The 18,135-nt window shown below is 44.5% G+C and overlaps 2 protein-coding genes across 2 annotated transcripts in view; one reads left to right on the top strand and one right to left on the bottom strand.

Annotated features, from left to right (window-relative positions):
• Window positions 1-18,135, bottom strand: part of T265_02616 (hypothetical protein) — a gene marked incomplete at both ends in the record, with an annotated part of 52,206 nt that overhangs the window by 22,455 nt on the left and 11,616 nt on the right. Inside the window, 9 exons of the mRNA XM_009166914.1 lie at window positions 1,975-2,028; window positions 2,278-2,504; window positions 4,872-5,117; window positions 5,381-5,422; window positions 6,537-6,795; window positions 6,950-7,209; window positions 8,463-10,064; window positions 15,362-15,613; window positions 16,213-16,369. Of these exons, the coding sequence (XP_009165178.1) occupies window positions 1,975-2,028; window positions 2,278-2,504; window positions 4,872-5,117; window positions 5,381-5,422; window positions 6,537-6,795; window positions 6,950-7,209; window positions 8,463-10,064; window positions 15,362-15,613; window positions 16,213-16,369 (3,099 nt within the window). The remainder of the gene's footprint in view (window positions 1-1,974; window positions 2,029-2,277; window positions 2,505-4,871; window positions 5,118-5,380; window positions 5,423-6,536; window positions 6,796-6,949; window positions 7,210-8,462; window positions 10,065-15,361; window positions 15,614-16,212; window positions 16,370-18,135) is intronic.
• The window catches only part of T265_02617 (hypothetical protein), a gene marked incomplete at both ends in the record, with an annotated part of 31,300 nt that continues 20,653 nt past the window's right edge, over window positions 7,489-18,135 (top strand). Inside the window, one exon of the mRNA XM_009166915.1 lies at window positions 7,489-7,520. Within this exon, the coding sequence (XP_009165179.1) occupies window positions 7,489-7,520 (32 nt within the window). The remainder of the gene's footprint in view (window positions 7,521-18,135) is intronic.

Below are 18,135 nucleotides of genomic sequence, written 5' to 3'. Positions count from 1 at the left end.
AAATTCACTTGTGACTACTCCCAAAAGACATGTTTACCTAGATCTAAGAATTCCCTCTACTGAATCTGAATGCAGGTTGCACAGAAATCAACGTGAAACCAGATCACTACGCAAGAGTGGAGGAGAAAGACCAGTCTATCGTAGAAATCACAACGATGGGACAAGGGTGTACGATGAAAATGTTTGGCGTTTTTCAATCAATTGGAAAAGGTTTGAAACCGAATGAGAAGTCATCGTTTCAGAAGAGCTTGATAAACAATCGGCGTTTTTCATTTGCTTCTCCACCAGCTTGTCTCATTAAATAACGTGGCCTCAAATTAACCTAACAGGGCAATTGATGACTAGGACTGTAGATTATTAATTAGACACTCCTACTGCACAATGACAATATTCAGTTAAGAATGCTAAGTGATCTACTCCAGCTGTCCGAAAAATGCTACAAATGTATGGCTCGAAGCGAGTGCGCCACAAGAAAAGCGTGATTTTGACAGGTCCCGGGTATGTACCGTATTCCTGTTTGAGTATAAACTGTCAACTCAAGTGGTCTTGGAGTAACATACTGAAAACTCTCCCACAGCTCACGACCAGCTTCGAACTTTTTAGGGCTAATCAGGTACAGTTCCCGAGTTCTAATTCTACCCAAATCGGACGGAATCCAGCAAATACTCTGATTTTATGCTAATTTGGTTTTACGGAAGACTCAAATGATTCCAGCTCAAGCGTTTATGATGTCGGCTTCAAATAAATGCACCGCACAAGTCAGCTTCATACCACTTCATTTATTACGATGTTGGAGATATCGAAATACACTATCCAGATGGAACACACTATTCACTTGATGAAAACCACCATAAACGAGGGATTCAGCTGAGCCCCTTTCCCCTCAAAACAAATTAGTAAACAAATGAGAGTAGTGTGTGCACTCCGTTTAGTTTGGGTTCAGTTGAAGCATAAAATGAACAGAAACCAGGTGGCTGCGCTTACCTGATGTGCCCTAAAAAGGTCGTGGGTTGCCGGCGTTTCCAGCAACATTATGAGTAGTGTGTTACGTCCAGACAATGTATTGTGACATCTGGAAGATCTTATCAACTAGAACATGAGGCAGCACATTCAACTGAAGAGAATCACCATACACAAGAGATTTAGCTGGATTCAGCTGAGTCTTCCGTCAAAAGCAAATCAGTACGCAAATAAGGTAATAAAATGGTCTTGTTCAAATACGTCCAAAATCAGCAGCATATTGACAGGGGTTTGCTGATCGGCCGGCCACTTTCCAGCATGAAACATGGATATAGTGTACTGAATACTCAGAGCACTCGGAGCATTCGGAGTGGATTCTAAGGGCATTCACTAGCGATGTTATGCTAGTATGGGAATGACTTTTTTTCAAGTCACAACGCCGAACCAGCTGGACGGAACTGCAGGCAGTCGCACCACGATCGTAGTTCCTATGGTTGCGACGGTCTGTCAGCCTGCTCAGCTCACCTCACCACTATATACTCAAGCATCCAATCGCCCGTTGAGTTGCGCAATTGACGGGGAGATCAGTTGTGCCTTGAAGGTGCTCCTGACCAGCTACTGTAATGTTTATAGTGAAATCGTGTGTCAGCATCCATAAAAGCGAACAATCTGGGTCGTATTGACCATAGATTGTTGTCAAAGTGCATATTCTGTCCCAGAAATGGAAGAGAACAAAAATGCTGTTTGAACTTACAAGTGGTATAGTTCTTGGCTGGATATCGTGCCGTAACAATCAGTCCATTAGGGTGATTTAAATCAAATTTGATCAAACTTGGATCATTCCCCATTAGAGGGAAAAGTCATGATCGGACATGTCGACACCTCATCAACAAGAGGGGACATTAACACAGAAACATCAAAAGTCTAGAGGGTAAATCCGCGTTCACGTGGATTCATCCAAAAAAAACTAACATCAAGCTAAAAACACCAAAGAAGAGCAAAACAAACACTCACTTTCTAGCCTCTGTCGGTAGTATTGAAGTCGGAAGCCAAACGGCCATTTGATTCCTAGAAACACCATGAAAACAAGGGGGGATCCAAGAAATCATGGAGACGCAGAGAGGGTCGATCAAAATAAAGTAAGGATATGATTTCAAACATTGAGTGAACCTAAACTGTGACTCGCTTTACAAGCTGAACCTTGATCAGGATGAGACTGGATCACATGCTTTTATGAACCTGTAACTCACAAATAGGTGGAAGTAACTGAGACCCTAACGATAACTGAAACACTCAAGCAAAAACACGAAACCATACCTTATACGCTTCGAATAACTTTGCCAAAAGGTAGCATGTACCCGATCCCGTAACAGCTCAGTAGCGAGATGAGCTGTCTGGATTTCTGATGGGGAGTTAGGCGTTTCTTGTGCGTTGGCCCTTGCGAGGTTCAGCATTTCCATACTTGCACTGTGAAGGCGATTAGCCGCAATATGTGTTTGAAAGGACCGAGACAAAGGAGATCCCACTGGCAACCCTTCGCCGTCCTCGAAAAGATAGGCATAAAACAAGAACAGATACGTTTACAGATGACTCATTCAACTTTCTAAGGAGTCGTGGGAGTGAAACAAACAGTTTGTTCACAAAGAGTGAATGTGGATGAACTCAAACAGTGAGTTATTGGCGAGCAACCAGCGAGTAATAACGAACCGGTGAAGGTTAGAAATACGTCCAAAAGAGCGAAACATAGAATATTACCACAACTGCGTTATGGGTAACACCAAGAACAAATAGAATTAGGTAGAACACACGTAAGAAACTTCTACTTACACCCAGTTCACCTCGTTTACCTCTGAAGACGACGAAACAAGTGGTGGACCATTCCGGGAAAGAAAATAAAATATAATGTGAAGTGTATCGGAAGGGAAAAATTAACAAACGATCATCCGTCCCCTATCTACTCAAGCGAAGTAGCGTTAGCTTCAATGAGACTGAAGAGGAGGGATGTCCTCAGGTGCATATGGCCAATTGGATTTGATGAAGTCGGTCTTAAATTTGACCAGACCTGTTCACGTTAATGCCTCCTGAGGTTCTTGATAGAACATCTCAAGAGGAATCTCAGAAATCATAGAGACATGAAGAGGACTCGATATGACGTTGAGATATCCCTCTGATACGAAGCCTTCAAAACACAGTAGCTCAGTGTCGAGCCTGCTGAGAAATTTCAGTACAGGGACATCCCATAAAAATGTAAGAACGTCTTGGCATAAGAAAGCATCTTTAGACCAACAGTGGTAGGGCTAACTGGGGCAGAAAGAGGGTGCTGTATGCGGCAATGCCAAAAAACATGTTGCACTGTACCGATCTGTTGCAAGGCAACACAAAAGTACCAAAACTGTATCTCTGTAAGTTTTGTTGAAATAAATCCGGTCGGTTCCACTACAGTTGCGTTGTATGTGCTCAGACATTGAGATTCGCGTCACGGTTGGTACGAAATATGTACACTTGGCAACTAAACTTGAATATGCTGGAATAAAGCGACCAAAATACAGAAACGACGAAAGTTTTGTATTTCAGCAAAAAGTGGGGAACTGGCCGAGCATGAGATTTTGACGTCTGCAGCGTGGAGAAATGAATTGAAGATTCGACGGGCTGATTAAACTCGATCTATTTATGTTGACGTAGTACGTGCGTCATAAAACTTACTGGTCACGCCAATGAGCACGTTTCATGAGAGCAACGGCCACATAGACCCGTTAGATAACAAAACAGATGACGGAGACAATACTTGGTTATCGATTGAAACAACTGAGTAGAACGAAAAGTCTGGGGACGGTGCAAGACCGTCCCCCTCTAGGGAGAATTATGCGAAGGCCCAAATTTCTATCCCAACCTGTGTAACATCTTTCCACAGAGCTCTAGTAGGTTGTGTCCCAGTAGAGGATGGTTCATAAGGAATGAATCCAGTGTTTTTTTACAAGAACTACTTCCCCATGCAATCTTACTCACATTGGATTGGTATTATCTCAGACAGGACATCTGTAATAAAGGCAAGCGAGAATCGTACGCCACTGTACGGTTAAATGCCGCTTTCGATGTCACATTCAATACTATCGAAACGTCGAAATTTCCTCCCATACCGAAGTGGGTTATATTGAATCTTACTAGGAAATATCCTGAAACACACGTATTAAAACCGTCATGTACCAGCAAGCCCACATTCCTCGAATGACAGAATGGCACACTGTTCATTTGTGTTGATGATGCAATAAACCAAGATTTCATTAATCATCGCACTTGTTCTGACTCAGTGACTTTTGTTCCTTGGTGCGGTACACCAGCCGAGGCATGGGAAGGCACGTTCGGCTCCGATTAACCGCAGCGAACAAGCACTTAGAGAAGAGATCACCAGGATGACTCCGGATGCAGAAAGTGGAAACCTCATTGACCAAAGACTGTGCTCGCGTGAATAGACAGGTATGCCTAAACAGTTCCAATATCCTGAGATCATATAAACCATGTAGGGCTCTGAGGCGAGTGGGAATTTCCGGTAGCTCGAATATGAGGAGTGCGGATAAACCATTATTAAAAGATTCAACTCCATAAACAGTCCATCGTGCTATCTCATGATGATTGAGCACCAATAATCCCGCTACCAAATACGCCCAAGAGAGGGATTGCTACATTTTGTTATCTTTTTAAAAGTACCCTTACTAAGATAAAACCGGACTATTCCGTTTTTGGATTGGAAGCCGCTCCCTGCCGGGAAACAGCGAAGATTTGTATGATGCCCGGATCTTCAGTTGAGAAGAATCACATCAAAAGCCCGCGTTTTGAAAGCGACACGACCGAAGTCACGCACAATACAAAAAAGTGCAACTGCAGTGGCAAGAATGACTAAGCGAATCACTTACATCGTGTGGTAGATGATTGAACCAGCAGGTTGGGATAACTGGATTGACCGTATCAACTGCACGTCGATTCTTCTGACGACGATTGGATTTGGGGTTTTTATTCGGCACGGCCTGCTTCACACACTCATAGCGCTTCGGATCCAACCAGAACGCGGGACCACGAATCTGCATAAAGTATGCCAACCAATGGGGGAGTGGATAAAAATGTAATGAGAGACTATGCGGGGTTTTTCGTTGAAACGGGTCCTACTAGGAAAAGCCTCCATGGGTCTGATTTAGTCAGGATAACCGACTTGCAACGCATTAAGTTTTTAGACATTCGCACCGCATAACTGTGCAATGGCGACAAGTTAAAGATTAGTCTATAAAAGCTTTGGGAGAACCCATCGACAAAATTGAAAAGTATGTCCAAAACGACACTTCATCGTGCACAACATCTGGATTGGTACACAGCTCTGCGAAGACCGAAATATTAAATAATTCGGATTATGGAATCAAAAGGAACTCACCTGCATTTCGCCGATGTATTCATAAACCGGTTCGGAGGAACCCTAAATTTTGAAAAAAAAACGGTAAGATGAACAGCTGACGCTGGCTGAAAGACTGATTAGCAACAATATTGACAATCCCTACAGAACGCACTTGCGCTACCAAGCACCACTTTCTCACAAGATTTTCATATTGCAGGAAATTGTCTCCAGTACTATCGAACCCTAGCCAGAGAGCTTGCCCGTATAACTGTAGTATGTGACGAAGAACTGTTGAACCTTTCCCTCGTTTACCGAAGCGCGCCACACGGCCAGTAACTGTAACTGCCGGTATGAATTGAAGTGATTTCTTGTTTCAGTCTATGCGATTAAACAAAATATGGATCGTTCAGTTGTAGCACCGTTTCGGTGACTATCTGCCATGCCACCAGAAGGAAGCACGAGGGCTGGGATACTGCCGCCTAGACAGGGAAAGTCGAGAGGCACAGTTTGGGTTAGAACCACAGACCTTCCGGTCAGTAACCACTTGGTCAATCTCGCCCCCATAATTTGGTAGGAAAAGTTAAATACTCACTTGACTGCTGTCAGTCTTTTTTTTTTAAATTATCCCTCAACTATGTTAAAAATTGCAAGACTGGGGTGCATGACTTACACCGCCGGTAAGTGCGTTCACACGGAGATTAGTGCGCTGAAGCTGGATGGGATAAACATAATAAAGGCGGGCATTAACAAAAAAAAACAAATTCTACCAAAGTAAAAGACTGTACTTCAGAGTTTCAGATAGATCCACGAGTGTCCAGTTTAAATCCATCTGCAATCTCATCTATCTTTGTGAAGCGGCTTTTTTAAAACTGCTACATTAAAAACCGACATTTACTAGATTTGCTCTTACACTGTCACTGCCACGCCTATAATTTACTCATTAATGTCCCGTGTGTAGCTTTTTCATACGTAACGGGGTCCACTACTTATAGCTGCACCTTCAGATGGTCGTTAGCTCAAAAGTGTTCCACGTAGTCCCATATCATTCCGCGCTGATCCGATTGAGAGAAGCTGGTCCAGTAGACATTCGTGGACCGAAATTTCGACGACGCCCATATGGCCGCTTTCGAACTGACTGTTGGCCCCATCGCAGTAAGTGAGGAGGTAAAAAGAACCATTTTTCTTTGTAACTTACTTGGCGATTGGGGCCATAATCGTCCGACCTGGTGCCCAGGTTACGAATAGCTGATATGGTTGCAAACAAGCGAGCTCGTTCTTCCGGTTCCAGAGGCATAGCTTGGATACTTCGTTGAAGTTCATCCATCAGATGGTCATCGCGAGAATCCGGCACGGCTCGTTGGCGGTATGCTGAGGCGAAGTCGCCGTTCGGATTGTCAGATAAGTCTGATAAAAATCGACGTTGCATTGCAGCCGACCAGTACGACAAATAAGCGCTACATAGGCAAAGAGAGATGTTACACACAGATGAACCGCCAGTAAGGAGAAGAGAATCAATGTACTTTGACACTTTATGACTCGTAACGTAGAGAGCATGACAGAAATTCGGATGTTCGGAAAGGGTTAGAATTTATGGGGCTGCATACTTACCCATATGGAAATGAATATTCTACCCGACCTGCAGCTGTCTCTTTGCTTACAGGGATTCTAGAACGCAGAGTCATATTGCAGAAATTATTGACAGATTCACTGACGATCGTCCTGTCTTGATTTTGTTTGGTGTTCTCACCGTCTGATACACTCGGGGAGTTAGCTTGCACATTACAGTTGACTGAGGTTTCTTCATAGAATCGAGGGTCACCGTACGGCTGGGGTGCTCGACCTGGTATAAGAACACCCCATTTTAGTTCCTGAGTAGGGGCACATAAAACAAGGCCTGGTATTGAGTAACTTCGGGTGGATTTTGAAAGCGGGTTATTGTGGAAAAAATGGCTCATGAAACATACGAATAACATATACAATGTAATACATATATCCAATACATATCGGTGTACAAAACAGTCCATAGAACAGATTACAGAAGTAGAACCTCAACCATGCTGAGTTCAGCTTTACTTCTCTGAGAAGCATAAAAGCCGCACGGCACTTCCTACCGACAATAGGAATACAGGTTACCTCTTGGTTCAACAATGGAGGAAGAACGATCGCCTTTCTCAGTCAGGTATATGCGTGTAGTCGCACTGGTTCTCGACCAACAGAGGGGTCTCAAAGTTTCAGGATGGAAGAAAAGCCGCGAGTTCACCGCCGAAAATTCCTCCATATTGACTTTAATTGAAGCGCGCATCCACCTCATCGTCATCCATACTATTGGGAACAACACAGTAGCACTGGAAACCCGGAATTAACTGCCATACAACGCTTAAAGAACGACGCCTGGGTAAGGTGGAAAGAAGTGCGAAGGGTGGGAATCTGGAGCAAAGTGCCTTGTGTCAACTGCAACTGCAAGGTGCAGACACTTCCAAAGGGCACCAAAGCAAACACGTCTGAACAGCAGCGGGATTGACCCCATATCTTTTCTATAGAGGAAAATGTTGGTAGCTCAGGTATCGTAGATGGTGGTCGTTGGCTTGTTCGCTGAGCTGGGCAATTTGATTGCAAACGTTTCATCACCAATCGAGGTGACATCATCAGTGCGTTATTGTGGAGCGTAGTAGTGCGTACCGGTGGGTTGGTGGTTGTGCGTTGGGTAGTGTTGTGCGTGTGTTAATATACGTGCTGCTAGCAGGGGATGACCTTTGGTCGCGATTAGTTGTTCGGTCGGGTGATTCCATTGGTTGCTCCGTTGTCCTGTATCCCCATTCGCCGATGCCCACGTGACCTTTGAGCTTGGCATCCCCTCCGTCGTAATCTGGTCGAAGCTAGATTGACCTTTGTCCCTTCCAGTCCTGCGTTGTGACCTTTATTGATTTGCCTCCAAGGAGTTCCTTGTTTCGTTGTTTGTGAATCCAATATTCGGTCTTCCTTGAGTTTTCCGGTTGAGTTGTTGGTCTTTTGCACGTAGGGGTGCGTAAATTGGGTCCAGTTCGATGCACCGGTTGATCGAATTTGCCGTCGAGTACCATGCTTCCAGAAATTCTCTTCCGTGCCTCGTGCGTCCGTATACCAAAATTTCTGCGTTTTCCAAGTTGAATTTGTGGCCTTCTTGGTCCTCGTGTATGGATATCAAGGACAGGGGGTCATGCCTCCTGACGGCCGCGTTGTGTTCCTTTATTCGCGTGCATAGTCTCCTCCCAGTTTGTCCGACGTAGAATTTGATGCAGTTGTCGCAGTTGAGTTGGTATATCACACTGTTCTTCTTGGTTTTGTCCGGGTTGTCCTTCGGTCTAGAGATTAATTTCCTCAGGGTGGCATTCGGTTTGTGGGCCACAAATATTCCTTTTTGAGCCAATAATCTGGTCGCGAGTTCTGATATATTCCTGATGTAAGGCAGGACTACCCGTCTGGTGGCTTGTTCTTGCTGTTGCCGTGGTTGGGGTGTCTTCTTCTTCAAGCTTCTCTTGATAAAATTCCTTGGATATCCATTGTTCTGGAATACCCTGAGTAGATGGTTTTCTTCCTTCTTCCGCAGTTCTGTGGTGCTGCAGTGTGTCTCCGCCCTCTTGAACAAGGTTTGGACGCAGCTCTTCTTGTGGTTTACTGGGTGATTGCTGTTGTAGTTCAGGATTTGATCTGTATGAGTCTCCTTCCGGTATACACAGGTTTCCAGAGTCCCATCCATCTTTCTGTTCACTAGAACGTCTAAGAATGGTAGTCGATTGTTTCTTTCCAGTTCGATTGTAAACTTGATATCTTCAAAAGTGGTGTTGAGCAGTTCATGTGCCTCGTGCACTGAATCCCGTTTCATGATGACAAAGGTGTCGTCCACGTAGCGGATCCAAAGTTTTGGATTGATGATCGGCAGTACCGCATGCTCTAACCTTTGCATTACCGCCTCAGCAATAAATCCTGATATTGGAGATCCCATTGGAGTTCCTTTCAGCTGTTGATATATTTGTCCATCGAAGGTAAAGTATGTATCCATGCAAAAGTCCAGCAGTTTGCCTATACTTTCAGGTTTCATGGTTCCTGTCGTGTTGGGCTTAGTCTGAAGCAGTTCTGCTATGGTTGTCCTGGCGAGGTTGTGGTTGATTGAAGTGAACAGCGATGTGACATCAAATGAAAGCATGACTTCATCGTCTTCTATACTGACGTTCCGTAGTTTGTGTAGGAACTGACCTGCATTATTGACTGTGTGTTCCGATCCGGAGATTAAGTGTTTTAATCTTCTCCATAAGTCTTTTGCTAATTTGTAAGTTGGGGTTCCCGGAAGTGAAACGATTGGTCTAAGTGGAGTTCCTTCTTTGTGCACCTTTGGTAGTCCGTAGAATCGTGCAATGTTGGTATCATCGGCTTTCATTTTCCATCGTTCCTGTCTGGTTATCTCGTGTGTTTCTTGCAGTTTCTTGAGTGTCGTGTTGATTCGATTGATGACGTTTGAAGTTGGGTCATGATCAATTGGTTTGTAGGTCGTGGTGTCATTTAGCAGTTGTTTTGCCTTTTCAATGTAATCTGGCTTGTCCATTATCACCATGATGCGTCCTTTGTCTGCCGGTAGTATTACGATTGTTTCATCCTTTCGTAGACTTGTGAGTGCGTCTCGTTCTTGTTTGGAAATCAGTTGCATGTTTCTATTCCGCGTGACCGCCGGTACGATTGTCTGTCGTATCTGTTGTTGAACCTCCCGGGACATTTCGTTTGTTTTCAGGGCATGTTCTAAGCTGGCTAGGTAATCCTTGTAAGATGCGTCTTCGACGTTGAAGTTGATCCTTTCATTTCATTAGCAGTTCCTGCTCAGCTGTGCTGAGTTGGCGGCCAGATAAATTCTTGATCCAAGCGTCGCAATTATTGTGTTTGTTGTTCCTCGTGAGCTTGCGCAATTTTGTCTCCATGGCTGTTCTGCGTTTGATCTTGACATTGTCTACTCGGCGTCCGATTGCTGCTTCAAGTTCTGCCAAGTGTTGAGGACTGGTTTTAGTCAAACAATTTATTTTGCTCTCATTAAGTACTCTTTCGTATTTTTTGAGACGGTTGTGGGCATCTGTTATCATTAACTCAACCATTCGTCTGCCATACTGTCTTGCTAGGGCCCACGCCTGCGGATGGTCTAGCGCAGGTCTGTGATTAGTACTGGGTGGCAGCACGTTCCTACGTAGGCATTCATGGAGGAAGTGTAATTGTTCGCGCGTAGAGTCTTGTCGGCAGGCGAAGTTTTCCCAGCGACGAGCTTCTTTTAGCGTTGCACACCCGAATTGGTTTTCTATAGCTACAGCTGATGATGTCACCTCGATTGGTGATGAAACGTTTGCAATCAAATTGCCCAGCTCAGCGAAAAAGCCAACGACCGACCCCATATCTCTTGTGCATCCATCCAACAGGAGTCCAGAGTGCGACAAACAAACGTTAACAAAGCGATCCAGCTGAGACGCAGAATACTGCTCGTCACTGGTACTGCGCTTTGAAGATTCCAGCTAAATGCAAGGAGATTAATGTGGACACCAGACAGCAGGGCACGAAAATCCTATGATACTCAGCATAACTGTGGCCACTGTTATTTTGCATTGCTATCATAGTCTGTTCCTCTAGTAAAATTTTGAAATGGGATGCAAAACCTTCTTGGACAGACAGTTCTTAAGCATTCGTGGAGCACAGCTGATAATTTTGATTTACAGATTCTGGTTCGTTACAAACTATTCGTTTTATGCACCAATTCGTTGCAGAGACGCCTAAAACGACTACAAAGGCACCAGTGACCAAATGTTTGAAAAGGTTAAGGAGCTTGAGACCCAAGGTAACAAGTTTCCCAACCATACCATGTATCTCTTCTCAGAGAGCGTCTTGTATACAGGGCTCCCAAGATTCCACGTAACCCATTTCTCATGTCATCGATGCCACAAGTTGCTGGTCATTGGTCGCAATGTGATGGCGAGCGAACTGACTTCATTTTCCGTAAAATTTCGACATACATATTAACCGGCCAATAAACTGAAGCCCACTGGTTCCGAAGATTCAGAGTCGGAAGAGTTTGGGAAACCGAAAATAAAACCTTGCACCTCAAATGTGCGAGGTCAAATGAAGGGTCGCTTCTTATATTCTATTTGGAGTAATTCGGATGACTGTCATAGGACAAAGTGATATTGTCCGAATAATAAAGCAAGGTCTGTGGTTCGAACCCAATCTCTGTATCTCCGCTACTTCTGTCTAGGCTTGGGAAACCCGGCAGCATCTCAACCTTCATGCATGGCAGTTAGGCACTGAAAGGGTAATACAGCTGAAATACTATTATTGATTACTAAACTAGGTTCTTTGTGCAAGGTGTGACTGGGACATCTAGATTCTGATCCCTTGGATTGTCTGGACAAAAAGGGGGAGAGCCGATAATCCTGACAAATCGCACTAGTTGTAAGAAAGCTTTTGGACAGCTAACTATACATTATAGTGTTGCCGAAAGTATGGAAAGGGAGACACGAAAGTACTCGAAGAGTTCAAGAACGCAGAAATGGATAACCATCCAGGGAGTTCCCTGAATTGCTGGTCGGCAGTATTCCCAGTACCGCACAAGCAAATGCCGTAATGCAGAAATGGTGCCCTCATAACCGTATTTTGCGTACAGTTAGGGGATGTGATATTAGGGGAGCTAGTGGCCGCGTTGTGACAAGCTTAATGTAAGTATCCTTATAGATTATGCGGTGGCTTCGGTTGAACAGAGGTACAGGGACCAATTGACTCCAATTCTCCGAAAGGCATCAAGATCAGGCGACCTAGTCAGGGTGAAACAGAGGTTTACCAGTGTCTTTCAGTTACACTCACAGAAGCCCATCGACCTGATGGCTTTCAAGACAGAAAGACATATTGGTACTTTACAAAATGGAGAAACCGTGAGGTGACAGATTGAGTCAGATAGAACATATAAGTACCGAGAAAGATGGCAAGCGAAATCATTGCTGCAGATATTCTGTCAGGTGATCCAGGGTTTGGTTTCTACCATTTATAAAGTTTTTATTATAATTCTTGACCACCTCACTAACAGATGGTTTATTAGGTCTTATTTTTAGGACTGGCTGAAGCAGATCTCATGCGTTACTAATCATACAGGCGTTTTGTCCTCCTTTAAATTTTCTTTCCCACCAGGCATCTCCATCCATATGAAAGTTTCGTTCAAACAGAAATATTATAGAACGCATACCCAGGTTGTATTTTAGATTCGAAGGGATACGTCATTTCGCACCAAGGAGTAACAGTGAGGCGGGATGGACCAAGTGGTTAGAGCGCGAATTTACTGACCGGAAGGCCCGTGGTTCGAACCCGACCTCTGCCTCTCGACTTCCCCTGTCTAGGCTTGGGCAACCTGGCAGTATCCCAGTCCTCTTGCTTCCTGCTTCGAAGGAGTAACTGTGACTTCCTCTATCTACGGGCTCTCAGACACCACAATCAGAGATATCATCGTCTCACACAGTTGTTGCAATGTCTTCTGAACCGCAACCAACGTCGTTTGAGGAGTCCAGTTTTAAAGTCCCGCGTTGTTAACCAATCAATTTATTAGCTATAAACCGTGTTCCATAGGCACATTGGTTTTAGCTGCTACAGTTTCGATCACCGGAAAACGGAAAAGTGGAACATACAACCAAGCCGTGGAGGCGAAGGCATGTTCTATTTGTTCAGAGATTGGGTAGCTACGCATTAAAGGCGATAGCTCTGATGCACGAGCGCCACTGACTGCACGACTGGGCCATTTCCGCCAATGTCATCAACCAGTGATGACTTGAGTCCCGGGGTGTCCATCCAGGAAGGCGGCAGTTGCCTACCCGACTAAGTTTACTGGTTAGCGTTTTCGTACTTCGTGGCCAGGTCCCGCGTTGTAAAATATATTGTGTCCGTCTATCTCACGGTTCTCAAAGCTTTTCTGCTGCCAGCCGGGAAGATGACTGCCTGAGTTTCGCGGGGAAATTTAGCGAAAATGTAAACTGGACAAGAGCACAACGTGCGTTTTTCATCGATAGCTAACGCTCCATGTTGACATATCAAGCAACATAGTTTAAACCCAATACCACAAAAAGGTTGCCGAATGCATTGCGCCACATAATTATGCTTCGCGTCCGAAAAATATACCGCCAGAACGTGCTTCTGATGAATGGAGCGACCAGGTTACGCAGCGAGATCCTCAGCCAAAATAACCATATGCCTTTACTCGGGATTATGGTCCGAGATGAAAAGTTTTCACCCGGTGTGCATAAATGGCCGTGAACAGACATTATTGTAAAAATCGCTGCGCGATTTGTTCTGGAAAAGAATAGTCGGATGGCACACTGACATAAGTTAATATGAATCCAAATGGGTGAGAAAGTCTCAGCTTCGGAATCAAGGCTAGACTGGAAACTGTGCAAGCCAGTGCAGCAGCTACATAGTCTCCGAAGTTCATTGTCGGTGGATTGCGGGTAGCGGGTGTGCTGCAACCCCAATCAGTGTACATGGATTTTGTATTCCAATTCTCTGAAAGCAATAACTGCCCATCGATTAAGTGGCAAGAGTACAAGGAAAAGAGACCAATTCACTTGAATGTTCTAACGACAAATGGTGCAAGGCAATAGAATCAGGTTTGAACAGCGGATTCGAAGCAGCAGATGTGAGTAGTGAAAAGGATGCCTGATTGAACTGCAAACAGGTGAGATCTACAGAGATGCAATTAATTAAGTGACAAACGAGGAACTTGGAGAGGATAATGAAGAAATATGGAGAGGTTACAAATTGCATGTTGGCCTTATTCCGCTCGGCTGTGTGCATCGAACAAGATGACTCGGCTGACGGGAACACGCGACGGTGGGATGTAGGTATTTTTGTTTGCGCATCACGTGGCTACATATGGACTCAGATACTTCCAAGCCCAAAACCAAACTGGAAGACGGTTAAAGTTTTAACCGAAGCCTGTGGCCTAAAACCTGACTACAATGTAGCAGCAGAAGCAGTTGGAACAAGACTGCCAGACGAGTCAAACTTTTGAGGAACGAGCTGTCACTCATGTTCCGAAGCCAATCTAGGGGGCTAGGAGACTGTTTGTCCGGCTTCTAGTCACTGGCCAGCCTGGTTGGATAAATTCTGTAGATGCAGCATGGGTTGTTATGGCTGTAAACCGTTGCTCCTCTATAAGCTTCAATCTCTTCGCAGTGGTTGAAGCGTTCATTTTACTCAGCTTATTTGTTACTTGTCAATGTCCCCACTCTCCAAGATGACGTTTGCGGCGGTCAAAGTGCATCGCAGCTTGACAGAATCCGTCTAATTTCCTGTTCAGGTTGTAGACTCATTTATTCCTCTATCTATTTGGAAACCTCCATTACGTCAGTGAAGACGATGTGTTTGTAGAAGACCGGTGATGCTCGTTCCATTTCCAAATGGGTTTTGGGTCAGATAACAGATAACATCACTGCTTTTAGCTGAGGAGGGTGCACGAGGTTGCAGGAGTTGAGAAATTCTGATCTGGTAAGTAAATCTGAATAGGGACAAATCTAACAGATCGAAAAGAGATCTTGGTGGTCCGCCTTTTTTATGCAGAAAAAGCCCTTATCGTCGTGATGATACTCAGCTAGCAAGATTCAATTTGATAAATTTGGTGAATTTATTCACAGCTTACGCCATGATTTGGGCTTTCCTAGGTAGTGTGTGTTCTAGTCAAGTGAAAGTGACCAAAGTCACTATGAAAACGTACCAATCAACAAACAAGTCTATACTCAATGGATGAGAAAGAAGGCGATTCGATATCGACAACCAACCGCAGACGTTTAAGGAAGGAACGCCTATTTAGAGAACCAGAGGTCCCATCATTTTGTGTAGGATAGAGAGAAATCAGTTGATTTGTGTTTGAATTGCATAAGAGGCGAGCAGATCACTAACATTTAGTAAAGGTGTTCGGAAATTACTATAACCTGGACCAGTGTTGAGACCGTGAACTCAAAGGAAATTCAGAACACGCACTTGATCGTAATGTAATGGTAAACCTTGCCAACACAACCGTAGTAACTTCGGTGCAATTCGCATCTGTGCGGTCAAAAGAGCGGGACCAGCGTCCAAATTTTCTTTTATCGGCTTGGGAATCAATTCACGATACCACCTAAGAGGGCAACAAGAAATATTATGTAGACAATGGGCGAAAATGTGGTTGGATTCAGAGTGGTACTCATCATCATTACCAGCATAATCGGTAACAGCAGCATCACCATGCTCAATCTATTGAACCGTTATGAAACTATTGGTCTTTATACAGCTCATAGTTGTTGCGGATACATGGGGCCTAAACGGGAACACGACTAAGTTTCCTAACAACGCATGATTATACCTCAATAAGTTATAGAGGCTCACAAACTTTACATCACGGAAAGGTTAAGTCTGTTGGTGAGGGAAGATAAACTCAGTAAAATGACACTTTTGGGGTGATGTAAGAACTCCCCTAGGCCCACTCAGTAGATCTCGTTCCCTGATGATAAACTAAACTGAGTACAGACCAACACTCCTACTCACATAGACGGCACCTACGTGCTAGAGCCACCGTGGACGAAGTGTCATAAAGACCAGCAGTTTTGTTAGGGCTGCAGATTTTCCGCGCGAAGATATCAAGGCATTTCTTATGGGAGGTCCAAAACCAAATCATCGGCATCCCGGGACCACTGGATGAAAGCGAGGAGTTCCAAAGGTCGTTTCAGTGTGACATCGAGTCAGCAGTAACTTTTTACCGGGGTATCAGGCTTTCCGTGGAGTCATCCAAAGGGAGGTAATATAAACACAGAAAACTATTCATCCTCGCAATGCTCCTAAAAAGAAACGCTCACCTGTTCGGTGGAACGCTCTTGAAAGCAGACACACGAAGCTCGGTTAATTAACTCACATCGACTAGCTCCCGTAACACCATGTGCAGGCTTCCGAAGTATCTCGGTCACGGCAGTCGGCTGCCAAATGTACACAACTCGCGATTTAATATTGATTCCACTAAGACGGACACGCTACATATTTCCCTTGGGTCTTGGTGTTCGGGTAGCTAAGACACCCCGAGACCGTGGCGCATCAAAGATACGGATGTGAGGTATTACTGATCCGACAAGGTCGCAGAAGTTGACAGAGCATAAATATGCGGTCGTGAGTAAAGAACGGCTGCCTATCCAAGACGCCAAACGTATGCACTACGTATAAATCGACAGGGTTGTGACAAACTCTGATGAAAGTAGGAAATTCGAACCGATGTCCCTCTAGGCGAGCGAAGGACCATAGGTGCTGTGTGTTTTAGATAAACGATGGAATGTGAAACAAGATATGGAACGCGCTATGATCTTTCAAAGGCAATGTTTATCAGAGCCAATCCCTTGAGGCTGTCATGAGTTGCCGATCATCTGTGCAGCAAAAACCTTATGCCAAAATGAATTTGTTTTTAGATGCCCGTCAGTATCGATCTGAAATCCTTTCAGTACTCCCAGCATCTAGCATAGACACAGTAAAGGACTCAATGTAAGCACCTTAACCTTTCTTTGCATGAGACAACATGCTCGATATCATTTATGACTCGGTGAATCGATAATTCAGGTGACCTTGATGAAGCGAAGACCACCCACGTGACTAGTTCAACGTGACCTGGGCTACTGGCGTCTGATTTGAACATCGAAAATCCAGAGGACGTGAGTAGGGGCATGCGATTCATGCACAAGCCAGTATTCTGATTGTTTAGTTGTGCACAAGCCAGGAAGCGCGCGCGTTCAAATTGCATTTGTACACGAGCCAAGAAAAAAACGAGTTAAGTGGTTGAAGCGTATAGACCAAGGAAAGATTCACTGTCAGTGCAAGCAAGAAAATAGCACGAAACAATTTTAATGATTTATTGCAGGAGGCCTCTGCTTCTCCACGTGAAATATGTACAGTAGGACGTTTATTAAATAAGAAATCTTAACATCACAGAACGTATCCACATACCTTAACGTATACATCGACCTGTCTTTTTAAACAACCTTTTTCTGACTCCCTACATTACTTCCTCCAATAAAAGCTTGGAAGGAAGTCGACATTTGTGTTTTCAGAAATCTCGATTCAAACTTAACTATGTAACCATAGTTAAGACTTCGCACTCGGAGCATTAGATTGCTTTCATCTTAGTTAGTCATATTTTGATGCTATATATGACTCAGCAAAAGCATTAGCATCCTATGAAGTAGCAAGTTAATCGAGGAAGTCGAAAAGAAGTCAGGCAAAGTCGTCCGGACTTGAACCGCGAACCACCAGGCCCGCTCCCAAGCTTAACCCTCTCGGCCATTGGTGCAAGCCTCTGCTAAGCTAGCTGGCCCTCGTATGTAGTGGTTGTGTGTTTTGGTGTGGATCATGTGACTGGGACCAACTAATCATTTGCTTCAGTTTGGCTTGTGCATGAATCGACTTCCGTGAGTAGGGCGCTGGAATGGCTGGTCTTACTGGTCTGTGAGGGGGTGTTGTTCTGACGAATAGTGTATGGATACGTTTTCTCCTTTTTGTTACTGCTCCTGGGCTCCATTTCAACCACAGACGGTGACTGAATCCTGGAGGATAAAAAATGTAGAACGAAGCGTCTATTTTCAGTCTAGCAGCATATCTCCAGTAGTCAGGCTCAATCAGAAGGATATTCGATGAAACCTGTTGAGATCGTAAGGTGATCATCTCAGCAGGAAGCCACTCCCACGTATTGAACACTACATGAAAAGTAACAGAAAAAGTGGTCGGTGGCTAAGCAGCATACT

The sequence above is a fragment of the Opisthorchis viverrini genome, assembly GCF_000715545.1.
Source record: "Opisthorchis viverrini unplaced genomic scaffold opera_v5_33, whole genome shotgun sequence".
Classification (NCBI taxonomy): Eukaryota; Metazoa; Platyhelminthes; class Trematoda; order Opisthorchiida; family Opisthorchiidae; genus Opisthorchis; species Opisthorchis viverrini.
Note: the sequence above shows the minus strand (reverse complement) of the source record. Positions and strands in the feature narration are given on the sequence as shown.